This window comes from Camellia sinensis, chromosome 6 (assembly GCF_055761805.1).
Source record: "Camellia sinensis isolate YWXY chromosome 6, ASM5576180v1, whole genome shotgun sequence".
Lineage (NCBI taxonomy): Eukaryota > Viridiplantae > Streptophyta > Magnoliopsida > Ericales > Theaceae > Camellia > Camellia sinensis.
The window spans coordinates 188,955,897-188,971,552 of NC_138966.1; the positions used below are offsets into that span (position 1 = coordinate 188,955,897).

The 15,656-nt window shown below is 37.2% G+C and overlaps 1 protein-coding gene across 2 annotated transcripts; it reads right to left on the bottom strand.

Annotated features, from left to right (window-relative positions):
- Positions 1-237: 237 nt before the first annotated feature.
- Positions 238-13,196, bottom strand: LOC145793112 (uncharacterized). 2 transcript variants are annotated; one of them, XM_082875676.1, is made up of 2 exons: positions 1,682-2,416; positions 238-1,337 (listed from the first exon to the last, which is right to left on the bottom strand). In XM_082875676.1, the coding sequence occupies exons 1-2, from the start codon at positions 2,271-2,273 to the stop codon at positions 955-957; spliced, it is 975 nt and encodes a 324-aa protein (XP_082731802.1). In that variant the 5' UTR covers positions 2,274-2,416; the 3' UTR covers positions 238-954. The 2 variants fall into 2 exon arrangements, 1 of the variants encoding a protein (XP_082731802.1); XR_014333676.1 differs by lacking the exon at positions 1,682-2,416 and adding an exon at positions 13,075-13,196 and having other exon boundaries at positions 1,201-1,337.
- Positions 13,197-15,656: the final 2,460 nt, after the last annotated feature.

Consider the following 15,656-nt stretch of genomic DNA (forward strand, 5'->3'; position numbering starts at 1 on the left):
TTAGTCTGCCATTGTCAAATTTATGTGGATAAATATGAAGCTTCAAAACACAACACACCGAATTTTCTCTGCCATAAGAAAATTTCTCTGGATGAATTTGACAAGTATTACAAACCCACTGCCTATAGTATATATCAACAAACACACTTTAACTGATATTGGAAAATTTCTCTGGATGAATTTGATTGATATTATTATATACACTGTCTGAAAAATACATTTCACAAAACAAAATACACAAAGTAATCATCAAATGTATTATTCAATCAATAAAATGTATAATCCTCAGCTATTTAACAAAGATTCCTTGCATGTCCTCTTATTATGGTGACCAATACTCTCACAACGACTACACTTAATCACCCTTTTAAACTCTCCAGTAGAAGCAATTATGTTCTTCTTCGGCCTCCCAGCAGGTCTCTTGCTCAATGGAGGTAAAATCATAGCATCTTCAATGCTACACATAGGTTTTTCAACAGTTGGAACTGGGCCAATCGAAAACGAGTATGCTTGATGATACATATCAGCATGAAAAAATGGTTCAACAAATGAATTCAAATTCTTTCCACTCCTAAAAATTGCAGCAACAGCATGTTGACATGGATACCCATTTATTTCCCATTTTCAACATGAACAAGTTCTCAACCCAAGATCAACCATAACCGAAGGAAAACAATGTACTTCAAAGACATTATCAGATGATAAACTCACATTCCATGTCCTCCCGTCCAAAAAAGACTTCTCCAACACACTATCCATACGAGGACACAAAATTTTATTCCATTTACTAGAGAGCAGCCTCCTATCAGACCTCATATTCATGATTTGCAACCGTATCATGTCCACCAAATTTGTTATTGGCAAGTGCCGAGCTTCTCGTATCCATGAATTGAATGACTCAGCAACATTTGAATACATCTCACCATAACGTTTCCCCGCAAAATATGCATCACTTCAATTTTCATATGGTAAACTTCTCAAGAAAACACTCACAATGTCTCCTCCCTCACTTTTTAATTCATTTAACTTGAAATGAAATGATGCCTTTGTTGGAGCATATGCACATTCTGAAAATTTGGACACAATCGTCTCCCTAACCAAATTTGTGTTTCCACATGACAACTTATCTCTCAAATTTCTCTTTAGATGTTCCAGACAAAATCCATGAAAGCAGTTAAGGAAAAACCTAACTATTCCCTCCACAATTCCACAATGTCGATCTGATATGAAACTTATCACCCTTTCTGATCCTAATACTCCATATAAATGTTCAAGAAACCAACACCAATTGTCTTTATTCTCAGCATCAACAACAGCAAAAGCTACAGGAAAAAAACCTACAAAACAAATAGGAACAAGCATATTAGATATACACATGCAGAGAAAAATAAAACAATAAACAACCAGAGAAGTTTGACACTGCCAACATCCAGAGAAAATTCACACATTGGCAACATCCAGAGAAAATTGACTTAGTGACTAGCTACAGATACAATTCACATAATGACAGCATCTAGAGAAAATTCATACACTGACCAAAATCCAGTGAAAATTCTCACAGTGGCCACAACAATAGAAAATCCACACAGTGGCCAAAACCAGAGAAAATTCACATTCACTCAATTCCTACATGTATAGAAAATTCACATACTTAGATAAAATTAGATATATTTACAATTACCTTCATTCCCATCTTTCCCCGTTGCAGCAAGCATAACTCCTTTGTATCGTCCTTTCAAAAATGTTCCATCAAGAAAAAGTAATGACCGACAATATTTGAAACCAGCAATGCATGCATGAAAAGCCACAAACACTCTTTTGAAACGCTTGTTATCTTCAAAATCTAACTCAAAACGACTCCCTGGATTGTTCTTCAATGCCTCATCAAAATACCACCGTAATTGATCAAATGACAAACAAGAATCCCCATATGTACTACATTTTGCTTTTTCAACACCCAACCAACCACAGTTATAACTGATTGAGACCCCATACTTGTCTTTCATTTCTTTTACAACATCCACTGGACGAGTTAAAGGTTTTGCATTTACCTCTTCAAGTATCAGCCCAGAAACTAAGCTGGAAGTCATCCTCGAATGTTTACTCATACGAACCGCCACACCACACGTATGTTCATTGTTCAAAGTCCTTATGTAGAAGAACCCATTTGTTTTTTCAACAGAAGCATGTACACGCCACATACATCCCCTTGATTCCTTATATGCACATTCTGCCGTAACCCTCAGCTTGTCATTTTTTGTAACAACCCTCATACTGTTTACCGATTAATGACTGATTGATTACCGATAACCATCGATTACCGTTAAACTGAATTGATTATGACTGATGATTGAACTGATTAAAAGTACTGAACCGACTGACTGAAATTGAAACTGAATTAGCCAAGTATATCTATTGTGTTGCACATTCTATCTGTTTGATTGATTAATTATCTGTTCGTGTCTTTGTGTTTAAACTGCTAATTGAAGGCCTTATCGGCGGCCGAATCCGGAATTGATTGAAGTTTATGATCGTCATAATTAATGTGATTTTATAGTAAAGTTATCTGAAAAATGATTAGGTATAATTAAATTAGATTAAAACGAGTTAATTGCAAAGTTTGCCGTAATTACCAACTTGCCACTAAGTGGGCCACTATCTCACACACCTTTGAGCCTTGTATACACTCATACACTTGAATCAAAACAAAACCATTTCCTCAGCCCTTTTTCCTTACACTAGCCGACCAAGAGAGGAGATAGAAGAGAATTGAGCTCAACTTGAGAATTGCTTGCTAATTGAAGTGTGGATTGCTAGATTGAACCTCAAGACTAGTAATTAAGGACCTTAGGTATGAATTTCACCTTCTCATTCTTGTGTTTGAACTAATTCTTGCATGGTCCATGTTGAATTGTAGAGTTAAGTCATGTTTTAGTTCATACATGTTGATATAGAGCATAATTCATGCTTGCATGTGTTCTTGGTTGAATTTGGAGTTGAGTTCATGGCAAAATGGTGCATACATGTTCATAATTATGTTAAGTCCACGATTTCACCATGTTTTGAAAAGAATTGGCTCCTTAGAGCATCAAATTGGAGCTTCAAAATGGTTTGAATTCATGCATGTTTGCATGTTCATCTTGTGCTTGAAAAATGGTTTAAATTGAGTTTGAATTAAACACCCTTGGACTTTGATTTCTCAAAATTGAGCTTTGAAACATGTTATTTTATGTGTTTATAAATGTTTTCCAGAAAATGGGCCCAAGAGGATCGGTTTTGATGCATTTGAATGTGAGTTTGAGCTTGGAGGTGCAATCTGAAATTTCCAGATTTTGCACTTCCGCTCGAGCGGTGGAAGTGCCGCTCGAGCGTGGAATCCGAGCATCCAGTATCTCTGCACTGTTTTACAGTCCGCTCGAGCGGAGGATTGGGCGCTCGAGCGGAGTCATGTCTCAAGCTCGAGCGGGCGTCGAGCGGAGATTTCACCCATCCAGTACTTTTACAGTACGCTCGAGCGGGAAAGTTTACGCTCGAGCGTGTACCTTTGTTGCATGTCCGCTCGAGCGGGGAAACATGCGCTTGAGCGGGACTCTGTTTTTCTGAAAACTCCGAGACTGTTTTCTGATCACATCTTTGCACCCTCATCCCATTCTAGGCATTCTTAGACCTAGTTTAAGGAATCTTATTGAGGATATAGATGTAGAACACACCGAGGCAAATTAGGGTTTAAATTGTTATCTTTCCCAACTGTGTAGCTTAGTGTGTGTTCAACCTGTGAACTGTGTAGGGTTGGTGACTGGGGAGGCACGCTCTAGCATACTGTAACCCAAACTCTGTGAGTAACAACTGTGTAAAGATATGTTCAAAATGATTATTTTCTGAACAATTGAACTGTACTGCTTTCTGAACTGTTACTGTTAATTGAATGAATGTATGTCTTCTATTCTGAACTGTATTGTGGCATCCTTAGCAACTACTGTTACTGACTGTTACTGTTACAGAGATCTCTGTCGGTTCCCTCGTGGAACCACTACTGTTTACTGATTGATGGCCATCAATACTGCTCGGTCTTTAAGACCTACTGTTTACTGCTATGCTAATGGATGTACCACATATGACTGAATAACTGTTCTGACTGAAAGACTGAAGTATTGTTTAATGGACTGTTTTCATTACTGCAAGGACATTCATTCTTAAACCCTTTACGCATCATGTTATTCACTGGGCTTTAGCTCACTGTTTATATATATATGTAGGTGCTCAGCCACCAGATCGGAGCTAGGAGCGTGGGTTAAACTCCAGTTTTGTCCAGCCAGCCTTTGTGCCTCACTGCGAGGTTCCGAGCCTATCGTGTTAAGGCTTAGGGGTGTTTTACAATTTTCCCTTCTGTACCGTCTACTGTTCTGTATAGACTGAATGTTTACTGTACTGTTTGTTTATGTGAATGCATGAAAAATCTTTTTGGCATACAGACTGACACAGCTCAATGGACATTATTCATTTACTGTATTGGCTTCCGCCAGGCCCTGTACTCTGTTTTACTATTCTACTGTTCTGCAGGCCTGTGGTAATCTCGAATTACTGGCCGGTTACGGTGCTAAACCCATAGGTCCGGGTTTGGGTCGTGACAGAGTGGTATCAGAGCGATACTTAACCACGAGTTATACCGCACACACGTGTCCAAATGAGCTATAGGGTGTCATAGAAAAGTAATTAGGGCATCTCATGAACTCGAAAAGTGTGTGGCTATGTTATGACTGAATATATGGTAACGTGTTAAAACTGTTAAACAAATGACTGCTTATGTTTATAACTGTTATAACTGCTTATAGTGAAATGGACAATGCGAATGAACCTGAATCCTCATCTACCGAGGCAAGAATGGAAAGAATGGAAAGAATGATGGAACTGATAACTGCTAGACTTGAACAACAACAGAACCAACAACCCCCACCTCCTCCGGTACAGCCGGAACCTAATGCGAATGTGAATGATAGGGATATTATTGCTCTCACCCATAAATTCAGTAAGATGAAACCGCCATCCTTTCAGGGAGGACTGGAACCGCTAAAGACTGAAGCTTGGGTGCTTGAAACAGAAAAACTATTTGAGGTGTTCCCGTGCTCAGAAGCGAATAAAGTATTGTTAGCTACCTTCACCCTACAAGAAGAAGCTAGAAGGTGGTGGATGTTGATCCGCGATACAAATACTGTTATGACTTGGGCTCAGTTCAAGGAGTCATTCTTTGAAAAGTATTTCCCTCAGTGTGTCAGGGATAGAAAAGTGACTGAATTTGAACAGCTGAAGCAGGGCACAATGTCCGTTGCAGAATATGAGACGAAATTCACCGAGCTTGCTAGATATGCACCGCATATGGTGGATACTGAATATAAGAAGGCCAGGAAGTTTGAAGGCGGCCTTAATGTTGCAATTCTCGACAGAATCAATGTTTTGAAGCTACCGAACTATGTAAATGTTCTTGACCGAGCCTTGATGGCTGAATCAAACATTGAAGCACTGAAAACTGAAACACCAACGTCGAAATGGCGTAGTAAGAGGCAGGGTTTCAAATTCAAGAAAGGCAAGCACAACCCGGCCAACAAGAAACAGAATACGGGGTCGACAACTAGCCCCAGCCAAGGGAGTGGGTTTATACCACCCTGTTCTGAGTGTGGCAAGAAGCACAAAGGGGTCTGCTACAGAATATCTGGAGCCTGTTACAGGTGTGGCAAGGTGGGCCACATGATTAAAGACTGCCCCTCTGCTCCACAAGCCAGTAGTAAAGCTGCACCAAGCGCAGCAGCATCAACTGTAGCACCAAAGCCTAACCCCAGAGCTACCGGGAAAGAGCCCATGAGGCAGGGCCGAGTGTTCGCCCTAGTACCGGGAGACGTACAAAATACTGAAACCGTTGTGTCAGGTATCCTCTCTATTTGTGCACAAAACGCATATGTATTAATTGATTCGGGGTCTACGCATTCTTATGTATCGCATGTTTTCTCACGGAAATTGAATAGACCCTTAGAACCCATGAACTATCTGCTAGCCGTATCATCACCCGTAGGAGGATCCATGACATGTGCTTATATGTACCCCGCATGTGAAATCATTGTTGGGGATATGCATCTGTTTATTGATTTACTACCATTGAACATTGATCATTTTGATGTAATATTGGGGATGGATTGGTTACAAAAATATCATGCCACTATTGATTGCGTGACCAAGCAAGTTGTTTTCCGTCCACCTGGTTTGCCTGAATTCGTGTTTAATGGGAGTGGAGTAGTACCTCCCCCGTATTTGATTTCGTCAGTGAAAGCCGTTAAATTAGTTAGAAAGGGATGTAAGGGATATCTGTGTTCTGTACTGACTGTATCTACTGATGATAATGCTAATGTGAACTGTATTCCTATAGTTAGAGAATTCCCAGATGTCTTTCCAGACAATTTGCCAGGAGATTTGATTGACAGGGAGATTGAGTTTACTGTTGATGTGGTTCCCGGAACATAGCCGGTTTCTAAAGCTCCGTACCGAATGGCTCCAACTGAATTGAAAGAACTGAAAGTGCAACTGCAAGAACTGTTAGACAAAAAGTTCATCAGACCCAGTACCTCACCATGGGGTGCGCCTGTTTTGTTTGTAAAGAAGAAAGATGGCTCATTGAGATTGTGTATAGATTACCGTGAACTGAATAAGGTAACTGTGAAAAATAAATACCCATTACCGCGCATTGATGACTTATTTGATCAGTTACAGGGTGCTCAGGTGTTTTCTAAGATCGATCTCAGATCGGGATATCATCAACTGAAGGTTAAACCGGAAGACATTGATAAAACTGCTTTTAGAACAAGGTATGGCCATTATGAATTTTTAGTTATGCCATTCGGAGTCACGAATGCCCCTGCTGCATTTATGGACCTTATGAACAGAATTTTTAAACCATACCTTGACAATTTTATTGTTGTATTTATTGATGACATATTGATTTACTCCAAGAATATAGAAGAACATGAACATCATCTGAGACTTGCCCTACAAACCTTAAGAGAACAGAAACTGTATGCTAAACTGTCTAAATGTGAATTTTGGCTTGACCATGTTATGTTTTTGGGGCATGTTGTTAGCAAAGATGGGATTTCTGTTGATCCGCAGAAAATTGAAGCTGTAGTGAACTGGCCTAGACCGACAAACGTGACTGAAGTCCGAAGCTTTTTGGGTTTGGCTGGATATTACAGAAGATTTGTCAAAGATTTCTCTAAGATTGCTTTACCGTTGACTCAACTGACACAGAAGGGGACATCATTTGACTGGACTGACCAAAGGGAATCTGCTTTCCAAGAGTTGAAAACTCGATTAGTGACTGCACCTGTTCTGACCTTACCTTCAGGTACGGATGGTTATACTGTCTTTAGTGATGCTTCTCATAAGGGTTTGGGGTGTGTTTTAATGCAGAATGGGAGAGTTATTGCTTATGCTTCCCGACAGTTGAGACCACATGAAAAGAACTACCCGACCCATGATCTGGAACTTGCTGCAGTAGTATTTGCACTGAAAATCTGGCGTCATTATCTGTACGGGGTGACATGTGAAGTATACACCGACCACAAGAGTTTGAAATATTTCTTCACACAGAAAGAACTGAACATGAGACAGCGGAGATGGCTAGAACTGATTAAAGACTATGACCTGCAGATTTTGTACCATCCGGGAAAAGCCAATATCGTTGCCGATGCATTGAGTCGGAAATCAATTGGAAGCGTAGCATGTTTGCTCACCGGGCAGAAAGAGTTGCTTTGTGACCTTGAAAAATCTGAAATCGAAATTGTTTTGCGAGAACAAGGTGGAACCTTAGCTGCTATTTCTGCTCAACCGACACTGATTGAAGAAATTAAAGAGAAACAACAACAGGATGACTTCTTGAAGAAAATCATCGAAGAAAGAGAATCTAAACCGAGACCGGGATTCAAATTTGAGAACAATGTACTGAAACTTCATGAAAGACTGTGTGTACCAAATGATACTGAACTGAAAAGGAGAGTTCTGCAAGAGGGCCACAATTCGAAATTGTCTATCCACCCGGGGAATACGAAAATATATCAAGACCTGAAACAGAATTTCTGGTGGCCAGGAATGAAAAAAGAAATCGCCGACTTTGTATCGAAATGTCTTCATTGCCAACAGGTCAAAGCTGAACATCAACGACCTGCCGGACTATTGCAACCCTTACCCATACCAGAGTGGAAATGGGAGCATATCACGATGGATTTCATCGTTGGGTTACCTCGCTCCAGAAAAGGTATGGATTCAATTTGGGTTATTGTTGATAGACTAACCAAATCTGCTCACTTCTTACCTGTCAAAACAATCTATAATGCGGACAAATTGGCTGTTATCTATATTGATGAAATTGTGAGACTGCATGGAGTGCCTGTGTCTAATGTTTCTGACAGGGATTCGAAGTTTACATCGAGGTTTTGGCAAAGTCTACAGGCTGCATTGGGTACTGATTTGAGGCTGAGTAGTGCCTATCATCCTCAGACAGATGGCCAGTCAGAAAGGACCATCCAAACTCTGGAGGATTTACTGAGAATGTGTGTCCTTGATTTTCAGGGGGACTGGGGAAGTCATCTGCCATTAGTTGAATTCGCCTACAATAACAGCTACCATTCGAGTATTGGTATGGCGCCTTTCGAGGCATTATATGGCAGAAAATGTAGATCTCCGATTTGCTGGGTAGAAATTGGAGATGGGCCTTTGCTTGGCCCCGAGATGGTTTACGAAACAACTGAGAAAGTAAAACTGATACAACAAAGATTGAAAACTGCACAGAGCAGACAGAAGAGTTATGCTGACGTCAGAAGACGAGACAGAGAGTATGAAGTGGGTGATCACGTATTTGTAAAAGTGACACCGATGAAAGGCCAGACTCGTTTTGGAGTCAAAGGCAAGTTAGCATCGAGATACGTCGGACCATATGAGATTATTGAGAAAATAAATCCGGTGGCGTATCAAGTTGCGCTCCCTCCTGAAATGGAGCATATGCATAATGTTTTCCACATTTCGATGTTAAGAGATTATCTCCGGGATCCCTTCCATGTAATAGAGCCTACCCACGTAGTGTTGAGTGATGACTACACTTACGAGGAACGGCCTATACAGATTGTAAACAGACAGATCAAGAAACTGAGGAACAAAGAGATCCCGCTAGTGAAAGTCGACTGGCAGAACCATGGTGGCATGTATGCCACTTGGGAAAGGGAAGATGACATGGCTAAAAGATATCCTGAACTGTTTCCACTGAATCATGTTTTCTTCCAGAATGAAGGTAACTCGAGTTTAGAGGACTAAACTCTTTATAAGGAGGGGAGACTGTAACAACCCTCATACCGTTTACCGATTAATGACTGATTGATTACCGATAACCATCGATTACCGTTAAACTAAATTGATTATGACTGATGATTGAACTGATTAAAAGTACTGAACCGACTGACTGAAATTGAAACTGAATTAGCTAAGTATATCTATTGTGTTGCACATTCTATCTGTTTGATTGATTAATTATCTGTTCGTGTCTTTGTGTTTAAACTGCTAATTGAAGGCCTTATCGGCGGCCGAATCCGGAATTGATTGAAGTTTTATGATCGTCATAATTAATGTGATTTTATAGTAAAGTTATCTGAAAAATGATTAGGTATGATTAAATTAGATTAAAACGAGTTAATTGCAAAGTTTGCCGTAATTACCAACTTGCCACTAAGTGGGCCACTATCTCACACTCCTTTGAGCCTTGTATACACTCATACACTTGAATCAAAACAAAACCATTTCCTCAGCCCTTTTTCCTTACACTAGCCGACCAAGAGAGGAGATAGGAGAGAATTGAGCTCAACTTGAGAATTGCTTGCTAATTGAAGTGTGGATTGCTAGATTGAACCTCAAGACTAGTAATTAAGGACCTTAGGTATGAATTTCACCTTCTCATTCTTGTGTTTGAACTAATTCTTGCATGGTCCATGTTGAATTGTAGAGCTAAGTCATGTTTTAGTTCATACATGTTGATATAGAGCATAATTCATGCTTGCATGTGTTCTTGGTTGAATTTGGAGTTGAGTTCATGGCAAAATGGTGCATGCATGTTCATAATTATGTTAAGTCCACGATTTCACCATGTTTTGAAAAGAATTGGCTCCTTAGAGCATCAAATTGGAGCTTCAAAATAGTTTGAATTCATGCATGTTTGCATGTTCATCTTGTGCTTGAAAAATGGTTTAAATTGAGTTTGAATTAAACACCCTTGGGCTTTGATTTCTCAAAATTGAGCTTTGAAACATGTTATTTTATGTGTTTATAAATGTTTTCCAGAAAATGGGCCCAAGAGGATCGGTTTTGATGCATTTGAATGTGAGTTTGAGCTTGGAGGTGCAATCTAGAATTCCCAGATTTTGCACTTCCGCTCGAGCGGTGGAAGTGCCGCTCGAGCGTGGAATCCGAGCATCCAGTATCTCTGCACTGTTTTACAGTCCGCTCGAGCGGAGGATTGGGCGCTCGAGCGGAGTCATGTCTCAAGCTCGAGCGGGCGTCGAGCGGAGATTTCACCCATCCAGTACTTTTACAGTACGCTCGAGCGGGAAAGTTTACGCTCGAGCGTGTACCTTTGTTGCATGTCCGCTCAAGCGGGGAAACATGCGCTCGAGCGGGACTCTGTTTTTATGAAAACTCCGAGACTGTTTTCTGATCACATCTTTGCACCCTCATCCCATTCTAGGCATTCTTAGACCTAGTTTAAGGCATCTTATTGAGGATATAGATGTAGAACACACCGAGGCAAATTAGGGTTTAAGTTGTTATCTTTCCCAACTGTGTAGCTTAGTGTGTGTTCAACCTGTGAATTGTGTAGGGTTGGCGACTGGGGAGGCACGCTCTAGCATACTGTAACCCAAACTCTGTGAGTAACAACTGTGTAAAGATATGTTCAAAATGATTATTTTCTGAACAATTGAACTGTACTGCTTTCTGAACTGTTACTGTTAATTGAATGAATGTATGTCCTCTATTCTGAACTGTATTGTGGCATCCTTAGCAACTACTGTTACTGACTGTTACTGTTACAGAGATCTCTGTCGGTTCCCTCGTGGAACCACTACTGTTTACTGATTGATGGCCATCAATACTGCTCGGTCTTTAAGACCTACTGTTTACTGCTATGCTAATGGATGTACCACATATGACTGAATAACTGTTCTGACTGAAAGACTGAAGTATTGTTTAATGGACTGTTTTCATTACTGCAAGGACATTCATTCTTAAACCCTTTACGCATCATGTTATTCACTAGGCTTTAGCTCACTGTTTATATATATATATGTAGGTGCTCAGCCACCAGATCGGAGCTAGGAGCGTGGGTTAGACTCCAGTTTTGTCCAGCCAGCCTTTGTGCCTCACTGCGAGGTTCCGAGCCTATCGTGTTAAGGCTTAGGGGTGTTTTACAATTTCCCCTTCTGTACCGTCTACTGTTCTGTATAGACTGAATGTTTACTGTACTGTTTGTTTATGTGAATGCATGAAAAATCTTTTTGGCAAACAGACTGACACAGCTCAATGGACATTATTCATTTACTGTATTGGCTTCCGCCAGGCCCTGTACTCTGTTTTACTGTTCTACTGTTCTGCAGGCCTGTGGTAATCTCGGATTACTGGCCGGTTACGGTGCTAAACCCATAGGGCCGGGTTTGGGTCGTGACATTTTTAACATACGTAAACTGAAAACCAACCTTAATAGCATACTTGCATAAAAAACTACGGAACTCAACCGCACCACCCTCAAACTTTTGTCCAACACTCGTAATATTATTCCGCCAACTAGCCGACAATAACACATTTTCTTGGTGAGAACAAAACTTAGAGAGTGAATTCCTTTCAACATCAACCAGCCTATCACACTCACCACCATCCACAACATCTACCCAATTAGACCCCACTTCATCCTCTTCATCAGAAGTACTACATCTACTAATTGAAACATCAACTATATCAACACCGCGTGCACAAACAACCCTCAACATATTTAGAAAATCAATATTATTTTGAATCATACAATTCGGATGGCCCAAAATAGAATATGAAATACACATAGTCTCAGGTTTCAAATTCTCCCATGTTTTACACAAAATGCCAACCAATTCCTCAAAATTCAATTCGCATGAAACATTAATGACAATAGTATCATTCCCATATTTGCACAGCAACAACACTGCACTGTCCATTGAAATTGAAACAAAAAACAACAAAAATAATTTGTTTAACATAGAAACACTTCACAAGAACAACATAAAAGTCTAGAGAAATTTCTAAAAATTATAATTTTCTCTGAACTTAAAATAAAAGTCCAAAGACATCTACAAACAGATATTCACCTTCAAGATGATAAAAAACAAAATCACAGAAACTTAATGAATCACAGAGAAATTTACTGCTAACTATTAAACACAATTATAGAAAAAAAATCACATAGAATACAAGTCCAGAGAAATTTATGAACTTACATTCACTTTCTCATATTCTATCTCCATTACAAACTTCTAACAATATGTCCATATGCACTTATAATTTCCTCTGGACTACACAAACAAAAGTGCAGAAAATGAAATTTCTCTGGTTTGAAAAAATATAGAACAAAACTTATTATTGATCAGCATGTTGATAAAAAACAGAGCACCAAAAATGAACTCTAAACATCAAAATCACCTACACTGTCAACACTATTTGAAATTGATCAAAAAACAAAGAATGAAAAATTAATTCAAAAAATAAAAATCAACTCTATCAAGCTGGCCACTCTCTAAACAAAAATCAAAATCCATGTGGAATCTAAATCGAAAACAAACCTAATTCAACTCCACTAAAAAACTTACGCGATCAACACACTGTCAACACTCTTTGAAATTGATTAAAAAACAAATAATAAAAAATTAATTCCAAAAATAAAAATCAACTCTATCAACCTAGCCTCTCTCTAAACAAAAATTTAAAACAAAAATCAAAATGCATGTGGTATCTCCATCGAAAACAAACCTGATTCAACTCCACTAAAAATCTACGCGATCAACACACTGTAACACCACTAAAATCTCCGACGAAATCTCCACCATAAAATCTCCACTGAAATCTCCGACGAAAACTCCGACAAAATCTCCACTTCAAATTCGGTTTCCAAAATCTATTAGTTAAGTCAACAATATAATATTCAAACAAATTTATGTTATAAAAGAAGGGTAATTTAGGTACTTTATAACCTAAAATAAATTTGAGGAACTTTAGCCATTAAAACATTATAAAGGACCTCTCCTCCTATCAAAAGTAGAAGAGGGACCTTAGGTCAATTTTTCCTAAATGATATCATAAATTTAATATTATTGTTATTCATAATTTCTAGTTAGAAACAAAAGGCAGAGAAAACTTATTGGGCCGCATTTGCTTTATCTTTTTAGATTAAGGGTGGTTTGAAATGATTTAAATAAGTGTATTTTTTGACTTTTTATAAAATATGAATTTGGTATAAGTTAGATTTGAAGTGAGGTGTTAGAGAGGTGATGTGACTTAAATAATGATGTGATTTAAATAGAATAGTGACTTTTTAACTTTTTTAGGTCATGCCAAACAAGGCCTAAATCCCACCGCAAAGGCTGAAGTTATTAAGACCTATTTTGAGAAGTAAGATTTCGTTGGCCAATTATATATTTTAGTTAAAAAATTGTTATAAATTATAATATCAATTTCTTTATTTTTTTATATTTCTTTTCGTAAAATTTTTTTAAATTATTAAAATAAATTACTTCTAAATGAGGCCTAAATTAAAAGTTTATTTTTATTTTGTTTTTTTTTTTAAATTATATAAAAAAATATAAAGATATAATATAATTTAAAAAATTAACTTTTAACTGTGTTATCAAAATAAACCTAAATAATAGTTATGAGGTGACAACATAAAATTTGATCACCCATCTTCCTTGAAAAGTAGAAGAAAAATGATTTATAAGTAAGAATTTTTATACATAAAAAATGATGAGAGGCTTGTAATCACAACAACGAGTATTTTACTCTGAACCGAAAAGTCGTAAAATATCCCATCATTTTGAATAGTATTATCACGTCAAGTACACATCTGTCAAAAAAAGAGAGCTAAAAGCGAGCTTGTGGTTGGTTGATGGTGCAAGACAACTAATAAATAATTACTCAAATAATGTGTCATGATTTTTTTAAATATTTCATGGTTGAAAATTGTCGTAGTAGGGCGGTACCAACTCCAACTACCAACAATACCACCACAAATCCTAAAATTCTTTGGACGGCAGTAAAGCACAGGAAGCTTTGCAACATTGAATGTTTAGAGACAAGCAGCAAGTTGTTGACTATATGAGATATTTATTTTGAGAGACAGGAAGAGACTCCCAATCTCTTAATTTCTTAGTATTAGTAAAGACTTTGAAAGGGAGATTGATAAGAAGGTGACAGAGATGGTTGAAGGGATTAGAATTTTTTTTATTTTTTGTATATCAGGAATTTTTAAAAAAATATTAATGTTTAATTTTTTATATTTATTTATTTATTTTATTATTTTATATAAAAATAATTTAACAATTCCTACACTAACAATTATCATCAAAACAAACACAATTTTACTTAGGATTAGTTTGGAATGTTCTAAAAAAGTACACTTTTTGATTTATTGACTTATATGAGTTGGATTTAGATTTAATTTGATGTGATATTTTAGAGAAATGATGTGATTTAAATAAAATAATATGACTTAAATAGGATAGTGACTTTTTGACTTTTTGTATTATTTAGATTATGCCAAACTTGACCTTAATCTCCTCACTATCAATCCTCTCACTATTAATCTTCTCTATTCTATTTCTGAAAACAAACAGCCCCTTAGTATTTTCAAAATTACTCTCTCTCTCCCTCCCATCTTCGAATAATCTTAAAGACAGATTTTTTTAAACTCTCATGCGTAAAAACCTCGGTTTTTGCAACCCCATTCTACATAAATTAGCGGTTTTTAAGACATTTCAGGTTTCTTCTGTTTTTTCCCTCCCTTTCATTTTGATATTTTAATAATATTTATAAAAAAATAAAAATAAAAAAAATATAAGAACTTTTAACTAAAATATATAATTATCAAACAAGACTTCGGTGTTAAAAACAAAAATGACAATTTCATTTTTTTCGTCAATATTAATAATTAATGAAAATAGGACAAAATTTTATTTAAACTTATAGAGCTTCCTGTATTTTCTTCAACTTCAAGAGAGGCCAAATTTTATATACTAGTTGTTTTGAAAAGTTAATTAAAAATTAACTTCTTGATTTTTTTTTAACTTTCTTTTTTTAAAAAAACATATAAAAAAAAGTAGAAAATAAAATGACTTTTAACCAACTTCTCAAAAGAACCTTACTAAAATATCATGCAATAATAAAATTTTTGAATTTAAAACAAGACACTTCAATAATAATATGACAAGTGTCACATCAATAAATATGAAAAGTTTCAAAATTTATTAATTTGAATGATTACTAGTGGGCAAGAAATTAGAAGTGAAACTTTACCTTTTCTTTTCCTAGTAAATAAAATTTTCTTACAGAACACCAGA

What these genes read in the sequence shown, in the direction of transcription:
- LOC145793112 (XM_082875676.1), bottom strand. Translation starts at nt 2,273, where the DNA reads ATGAGGGTTGTTACAAAAAATGACAAGCTGAGGGTTACGGCAGAATGT. An exon ending in GGGGAAAGATGGGAATGAAG is followed by an intron (nt 1,338 to 1,681) that starts GTAATTGTAAAT and finishes TTTGTTTTGTAG; the next exon opens with GTTTTTTTCCTGTAGCTTTT.